The 8,917-nt window shown below is 32.7% G+C and overlaps 1 protein-coding gene across 1 annotated transcript; it reads right to left on the bottom strand.

Annotated features, from left to right (window-relative positions):
* Window positions 1-639: 639 nt before the first annotated feature.
* LOC127239570 (NAC domain-containing protein 87-like) lies at window positions 640-2,498 on the bottom strand. Its single transcript, XM_051257780.1, has 3 exons — window positions 2,351-2,498; window positions 1,559-1,836; window positions 640-1,365 (listed from the first exon to the last, which is right to left on the bottom strand). The coding sequence occupies exons 1-3, from the start codon at window positions 2,496-2,498 to the stop codon at window positions 640-642; spliced, it is 1,152 nt and encodes a 383-aa protein (XP_051113737.1).
* Window positions 2,499-8,917: the final 6,419 nt, after the last annotated feature.

The following is an 8,917-nucleotide window of genomic DNA, read 5'->3' as shown; positions in this document are numbered from 1 at the left end:
ATTTCTGATGCAATTGCGTCAAAAAAGGCGCTCCATTGGAGATGACCTAATATGTTCCGAGAAAATATGTACATAAAAAAGGCCGAAACCAAGACCTCTTGTTTAAAAGATATAATTTATACACTTATAAAAATATTTGAACTTCACAATAATTAGATTAACAATTAAAAATAACTAATCTACATATAAAAATTTTGAATCGAAACAACAAAAAAAAAAAAAAAAAATAATAATAAAACCACATATTATTCGGCAAACTTCTGTTGAAATCTGAAAATATGCACGCAATAATAATAATAATAATAATAATAATTTATAAAATAACAATCCCAAACATATGTTCTTGTAAAACAAACAAACAAACAAAGCAACAAAATAACTTAGCAGAAGCACACTGGTTTTGTGTTTTTCAGTAAAAGATCACCACACACCTCAGTGATCTTAAAACCAACGCATATAAGTGAGTAATATTATTATAATATATGAGTATAATAATTGGCATCATCAAGTAAAAATATAGATATAGTCATGGTTGTTTTGTAAAAATAGATAATATAATATATATATATATGTATGTATACGGTATGGTAGGCAGCAGTACGTTCCCAAGACATCCATCAGCATCTTCCCCATCATCGATCAGTGCCACAAGAACTCCAAATCTTCCAAGTTGTTGCTCATGAAGCTCAGTCCCTCGATCAGATCTTCATCATCCAACAGCGGCAGCGGCACCACCTCCGACGGCGGCGCCACAGACACTATATCATTGGCCGCGGCCGCGGCGCTGAGCCCCGTCTCCTGAGAAGGGCTGATCACAGAGTTGTTAGTCGAGAAATGCTCGATCCCTCTCGGCCTCATCTGCCCTAAGCTTGCCTGATGATCATGGACCGGGACTGGAACCGGGGCTGGGGCCGGGACAGGGACCGGGGCCGGGTTCCAATAAGTCGAGACGACTGAGCTAGGTCCTCCAATCTGCTCTTGATAGCCAAGATTTGATGTTAACAGTGGTGGCTGAGGCTGAAACCCTGGATTGGGGATGAAATTAGGGTTTTGTTGGTGATCAAGGCAATAGGGGGTTGGATAGGGGGTGGGGAAGGGGTTGTTCATGGTACTATGGAGGTGAGTTTGAGATGATGGGATGAGAAAGTTATTCTGGCTTTCCGGCACAAATCTCGGTGGCGGGGCAAGAATTCCGGTCGGGATTTGCTGATCATTCGTGGCTAATATGGTGTTGGTAAGCGCCGGAAAATCGCTAGGGTCTTCCAAGAGACTATCAACAAAGGACTCGATTCTTGCGCGATCCATGTTTCGCCGTGTCTCCAAATTCGCGACCTTATAGAACACTTTGCAAACTACCCATTCCTCCTGATAAAAAAAACAACACAATGAATATATCATAATAATCGCAAAATTCTAGGGTTTAACAAGTTCCTAAAGCTTTACAAGAGATTAGGGTTTCATCTGTTTTTTCATTATCATATGTATTTGTGTGTTGTCTGTTTTTATATTATCGGTGTAGAAGTAGAAAAAAAATCGATGAGTTTGAAAGGTAGCATACATAGTGGGTAGTCTTATTCGAGCTTACGGTGTTGCCCTCGAGCCGGTATTCGTGCATAACCCAATCGGATTTCTCGCCTCTCGGGGCTCGCCCTTTGTAGAAAACAAGGGTTTTCTTCATGCCGACAAGAATCTTCTTTCCCCGCCGGATCTCCTTATCTTTGCCGGTGGCTTTCCAATACCCGGCCTCAGTTGCGCGGTTTGTCCTCATCCCGGTCGGATACTTCCTGTCTCTTTGGAAAAAGAAGAACCACTCTTTCTCTCCCATCTTGGCCAACTCTGCAAAGATCAACCAGAGAACAAATCAAAAAGAAATTCTTTTACATGGATTATGATGTACATCATATGTGTTGTCTTGATAAGCTCGATCAATTGAGGAAAATTCTAGGTCTTTTGCTTCATTCAAGGGTTTTAATTCACACACATACACACACTGCATACCCTTAAATCTATAGATAGTGTAGAAATAATAATTTGTAAGATCAAGAACATATGGGAGATAGATTTAATAAAAGAGGATGTTAATTAATTACAATCATCCTCTATATATCGATTTAATTACTTTACATCAACTCTCAATCATTTCCCATCGTCTGAACACTTCCTCCCTTCGTAGAAAAATCATTAGATGTAATCATCATTCAAAAACATAACAACAAAATGAATCGAGTATATATATATAAGCGCGATCGATATATATATATATATGTATGTATATATGTGTGTATGCGTATATGTATTTTTATGTGGCGTAAATTATTGTGAAAAAGCGGCGAGAATAGGATTCATTTACTCGGTAAATCCCAGGGTTCACACTTATTGAGGTCAGCTTCTCCGATGGCCAAGGCGGCGAATTTATTATCCCCGACCTTCTTCACCAGATAATACATGATGATCTCCTCGTCGGTCGGATGGAATCTAAACCCCGGAGGGAGATCCATCACCGGCGCAGATTCATCGGTTTTCTTACCATTAGCCACCACCAACTGAGCGCGTGCTCCGAATCCCGATTCCATTTTTTTCCTTAAACAAAAGAAAGAATATGAAAACTGGAGAACAATGAACAAGTGAAACCAACTTATGAAGCCAAGAAATAGAACTACATACCAGCTTGGAGAGAAGGATGATTTATAGAGATGTGGAGGGGTGAGACTCTTATATTGAGGTAGGAGGGTTGGGGGGTGGGGTGGGGTGGGGTTAGTTCCTTGCAGAGAAAGGAAAATTCAGGGAAAGGGGAATGAAAAAATAAAAATTGCTAAGAAGGGAAGAAAGTCCTTTAGACTTTCATGCCATAAGATTATTATTGCATGTAAAAGGGGCTTGAAGATTAATGAATGGATTGGATTGTCCCGTAAGGTTATACTAGCAATGGTGTCACACCCTTAAAATCTTATCATCCTACTAATTTTTAATTAGTATTTTTATTTCTTTTTTTACGATTGCGTCCAGTAATAAAATGTCACGTATACGTTTTCATTAATATTAAATCCACCGTGTAATCCTATAAGGGCGACGTCATGAACTCGATTGGTGGTTTTGATGTACACATGACATAGGATTTACAGAGGTACAAAGGTGAAGTGGGGATAGAGAAAAAATCACCGTTAGATAATTGACGATTTTCTTTTGATAAATTTTATCGGGAACCTCCCCATTAATGTTTTTGGTATGAAAGTATTAATGATTTATGCTATTATTTTAACCGCGTAAGATTTTAAGCCTAACCGTAGAAAATTAAATGTAAATATTATTTCAAAAATTTATTGCTTTTTACCGAAATTATTATCACGCAACCGTAGATAATAATTATTTTAAATGAAAATAATGTCAAGGTAATAAAATTTCCGATTCCCATTTATTATTATTTTTTTTAATTAACAATGATGAATTGTTCTTGATTACTGAAGTTGATGATGAATAACCAAGTTGTGATTTTTATTTTATTTTATTTTTTATGAACATCCTAATGGTATAAATCATACAATACGATAGCAAGAATGCATGGATTATAGGATAAATATCGATGCATAACTCCAATTATATATTACACAATTAGAAAATAGATACCAATGGTATTCAGCAATTTAAATTCAGTAAATAAAATTTTTCATCGATAATTCAGTGAATTTCGATCACACGTATTCGATGTTATAGAATATTAAATTAAAGTAATATAGAAGTATATAAAATCAGTATTTAGTACTAATCTTTAAATTCAAATAATCATGTGGGTACTTTTATTTAGATTTAACTTTTTTAATCAATAATTTCACAATCTAAAATTTTAATGTAGAAGATTTAGGAAGAAAATAATAATTATTTAAATCCAATTAGAAAATTCCATGATATAAGGTTAACATTGGTTTGTTTGTTTGTTTTTTTTTTTTTTTAGTTTTATTTTGTTTTTTAAAATATTTTGTGAAAAAATATTATGTCGTTATTGGAAGCGAAATATTTTATAAATTGAAAAAACTAAAAATTTTGAATACAAAATTGCATACATTTTTTTTTTATAGGAGATTTTATTCAATGATAAAATATTATAATATTTTGCAAATTTCAATTTGATCAAATCGTAGTATAACACAATTATGTTTGACATATTTCGAATAAATATAGAAAATAATAATAGTGTATTATGCACTTTCGTAAAATTTCATTTGGTTGTTGTTTGTAATTTGATTTGAAATAGAGTATTTTTAATTTTTAATTTAAATAGTATTTTTTTATATATAGTATTTTATCAGAAAAAAATAATTAAATTTTTATTAGAACTGTGTTCATGAATAATGATAATTTATTTTACTTCCTCCGTCCCAAAAGTAAATATTCATTTGTTTTTTTTACGTAATTTTAAAAATATTAGTATTATATTGACATATAGTAAGAATAAAGTAGAAATGACTAAAATAACCTTATTAGTATGTGTGATATTTAGGTAATGACATTTGTGTAATATACTGTAAGTTGTAAGGATATTTGTAATGTTAGGTAAATAGTGCAGTTACTAAAAAAGAAAATTGATACTTCGTTATGGGATGGACTAAAATGAAAAAATTGAATACTTTGTTATGAGACGGAGGAATATTAGAATTGCATGATTAGAATTGCGTGATAATTTTAAATTTAAATCATAACCAAATAACCATATGAATATGTCAAATACACATTATGTAGTTTATAGGCATTCTAGTAATTGAATCTACTAGACAATTTGTAAAGTGTGTAGTTTCGGTGTTTTTGTTATTTTAACTTGTATGTTTTTTAGGTTTAAGATAATTGTTGGATATGATATTTTATATAATAAAGTTTTATATTACAACTTTTGTCCCTTTTATTTACTTTAATCACTTTTCCTTTTTACAATTTTTCATTTACTTTTTATTTGATATGATTTTTAAGGATTGTATTTAGAATAGTAAAAGAAGAAAAATTGTGTAAACAAATTGTAAATATTGAGAGGACCCAAATTATTAATGATAGAAAAAAACACTTTGGGACAAATTAAAGGGAGTAATAAAAACTACCCTTAGGATTTATGTGACCTTCTATTCCCCCCGTCCCATGAAAATTGTTTACAATATTATAGATACGAAATTTTGGAAAAAATATAATTAATAAATAATTAAAAAAATATAAATTATAAATTTAAAATATAATCAAAAGTGTATAACCATTTTTTTTTAAAAAAAAAATTACGTGAGACTAATAAAAATGAAAAAAATAGACCTTTAATGTAGGACAGATAGAGTAATAAAATATGTTATTTTTTTTCCCAAAAATATTACATTAGACTACTATTATACTCAGATGAAAAAATTATATGGCCTGTTTACTTGTGCGACTTTGATTTTGGTTTTACTATTTCAATAATTTTTTTTTAAAATATCAAATAAAAAATCTATAATTGATTTATTATATTACATTAAAATTTAATTTACATTTAAAATATCACATCAATACATATTTATATTTAAAAATAATTATTTCAATTCAAAATTTTATTATTCAAAACTAAAATTCAAAATCAAAACCTCACAAATAAACACACAGTACATAATTGAACTTTTACAATTTTATAACAATACCATTAATTATTATATTAGAAATTTCAGCTAAAACTCATTTTAAAAGATTACACAAAAATTACAGAGAACCAATGGAAGTTTATCTTGTTTAGGTTAACTCAAAATTTTGGATGCATGTTTATTTTTTTATCTTTTATTTTACACTGCAAATTAAAATTGCGAAAAGAAATATAGCATTGGAAGTGTGTTACGATATGTAGTAACACGAAGCAACTACGTAATATATATGTCTGTCTGCTTTTATCTTCCTTCCTATTGAAGTTTTCTGCCTATAAATACGACTATGAAATGTTTAATGAAGACACAATTTGCATTCAATTCTCTCCTTATTGCTTTAAACATTTTGAATAAATATTATTATGTATATATACATATTGCCTTATAAATACTTGATATATACATAAATATACTTACTAATATTATATTATATTATTATTATATAATACGTTATCAGCACGAAGGCTTTTGCATGTTTTATTTTTGGTAAGTTTTTGTTTTTATATTATCTATTTTCTAAACTATGAAAAATCTTGCAAAATTTTCTTTTCAACCTTTGTCTCTCACCGGAAATAGTTTTTTGACTTGGTCTCTTGATGCAGAAATGCATCTGGTTTCTATGGACCTTGTTTATACAATTGCCAGTGAAAATGCGGCTACAAGACAAGATCGAGCTAAGACTATTATTTTCATCCGTCACCATCTGGACATTCATTTACAGTCCGAATATTTGACGGTGAAAGATCCACTTGATTTGTGGAATGAATTGAGGGAAAGATTTGGGCACTTGAAATATATCACTCTCCCCAAAGTCCGACATGATTGGCTTAACCTGCGATTGCATGATTTTAAAACTGTTACAGAGTACAACTCTGCGATCCATCAGATTACATGTCAGTTGAAACTCTGCGGAGAAATTGTTACTGAGAATGATAAATTGGAAAAGACTCTCTCTACCTTTCATGCTTCTAATGTTGTGCTGCAACAGCAGTATTGTGAGAAAATTTTTCAAAAGTACTCATAGCTCATTGAATGTCTTTTATTAGCTGAGCAAAATAATGAGTTATTGATGAAAAATCATCAGTCCCGGCCCACTAGTTCCAGTCCATTGCCTGAAGCGAACGTGACATTTTATGAACGAGGCCGAAGACGTGGTACAGGCCGTGGACGTGGTCGCGGTCGTGAGAGTCAACATGGTCGATATACCCCTTACGATCACCCTGGTATTGACATTAATAGAAAGCAGAGTAAACCCCAATATGGGGATATAGTCGAAAAGGCTAAATAGGGAAAGAGGCAAATCGACATTTGTAATCGGTGTAGCATTGAAGGTCATTGGGCCAATACCTGCAGAACAGTCAAACACCTAGCCGATCTTTATCAAGCCTCACTGCAGAAAAATGGGAAGGAGATCGAGATTAATCACGTTGATAATGATGACGACCCCGATGATGATCTTTTGGATTATGACACAACGCATCTTGATATAGCGGATTTTTTCGTAGATCCACCAAACTCCCAATGATAGACATATTATGTCATTTACATTATGTTTTGTAATATTTAAATTATCGCATATTACCTTTTTGTAATGTATTTTGTAATATTTATATTTGCCTTTATTAATACTGCATTTATTTATATGTGAAGGTTAAATGGATGCCAATCAAAATGATGGAAATATGTGTTCCATTGACAGTGCAACGATACATACTATATTGAAACACGATAAATATTTCTCCCATTTGAAAAAGGAAAGAATGAATGTCAATACAATAAGTGGTAGTGGAAAATTAATTGAAGGCTCTGGAGAAGCCATATATTTCTCCCCACATGGACGAAAATTGTGATACAGTATGCACTGTTGGCCACTAAAGCTCGAAGAAATTTACTGAGCTTTCATGACATTCGGTAAAATGGTTATCACATTGAAACTATGAGTGATACCGATGGTGAATTTTTATTGATCACCAATATCATTGATAAAAAGAAATACATCATTGAGAGTTTACCCTCACTCTCTACTGGCTTATATTACGCCAGATTAGGTGTTGTTGAAACACACCTCACAGTAGATCAAAAGATTACCGATTTTCAAATATGGCATGATCGCCTTGGGCATCCTGGCAGTATAATGATAAGGCGAATAATTGAGAATTCGCATGGCCATTCATTAAAAGGTCAAAAAGTGTTAAACTCAAATGAGTTAACCTGTGTTGCCTGCACTTAGGAAAAATTGATAACCAGGCCGTCGCTAACTAAAGTAGGTATTCAATCATCTACATTTTTGGAAAGAATACACTGGGATATATGTGGACCAATAGACCCACTGTGTGGGCCATTTAAATATTTTATGGTGCTTATTGATGCATCTACGAGATGGTCCCATGGCTGTATATTATCTACTCGCAATATGGCATTTGCGATATTGCTTGCCCAAATTATTAAATTACGGGCACAATTCCCCGATAATCCAATTAAGACTATACGTCTGGATAATGCTGGTGAATATACATCGAATGCATTTGATGATTATTGCATGTCGATTGGAATTAATGTAGAGCACCCAGTTGCTTATGTTCATACACAAAATGGTCTGGCGAATCACTTATTAAAAGATTGCAATTGATTTCTAAACTATTACTGATGATGTCTAAGTTGCCCGTTTCAGCTTGGGGGCATGCAATCTTACATGCAGGAACACTTATAAGAATGAGACTGACAAGCTATCATAGCTATTCCCCAATGCAATTAGTATTTGGTCACGAACCAAATATATCTCATCTACGTATTTTTGAATGTGTTGTTTATGTTCCTATTCCACTCCGCAAACATACAAAAATGAGTCATCAACGTAGATTGGACATTTATGTCGGATATGAATCGCCGTCAATTATAAAATATCTTGAACCTATGACGTGTGATTTATTCACTGCAAGATTTGCAGATTATCATTTTGACGAATCATATTTTCCGATATTAGGGGGAGACAGAAATGAACCGAAAAGGGATATTAATTGGAAAATCCCATTGAATTTTTTTGATCATCGTACAAAGCAGTGTGAACTAGAAGTTCAACGCATTATACATTTGCAAAATATTGCAAATTAGTTACTGGATACTTTCAATGACTCGAGCAAAGTCACTCGATCATATATCCAAGCTGCTAATGCTCCAGCTAAATTAATTGTCCCTGATGGACAAATTAAAAGTCCTAATGAATCAGCGATACGCTTAAAGCGTGGTAGACCACTCGGTTCCAAAGATAAACAACC

The sequence above is a fragment of the Andrographis paniculata genome, unplaced genomic scaffold (genome assembly GCF_009805555.1).
Source record: "Andrographis paniculata isolate CXL003 unplaced genomic scaffold, ASM980555v1 Contig78END, whole genome shotgun sequence".
NCBI lineage: Eukaryota > Viridiplantae > Streptophyta > Magnoliopsida > Lamiales > Acanthaceae > Andrographis > Andrographis paniculata.
Note: the sequence above shows the minus strand (reverse complement) of the source record. Positions and strands in the feature narration are given on the sequence as shown.

What these genes read in the sequence shown, in the direction of transcription:
- LOC127239570 (XM_051257780.1), bottom strand. Translation starts at nt 2,498, where the DNA reads ATGGATCTCCCTCCGGGGTTTAGATTCCATCCGACCGACGAGGAGATC. An exon ending in TGAACCCTGGGATTTACCGA is followed by an intron (nt 1,837 to 2,350) that starts GTAAATGAATCC and finishes TGATCTTTGCAG; the next exon opens with AGTTGGCCAAGATGGGAGAG. An exon ending in CGAATAAGACTACCCACTAT is followed by an intron (nt 1,366 to 1,558) that starts GTATGCTACCTT and finishes TTTTTTTATCAG; the next exon opens with GAGGAATGGGTAGTTTGCAA.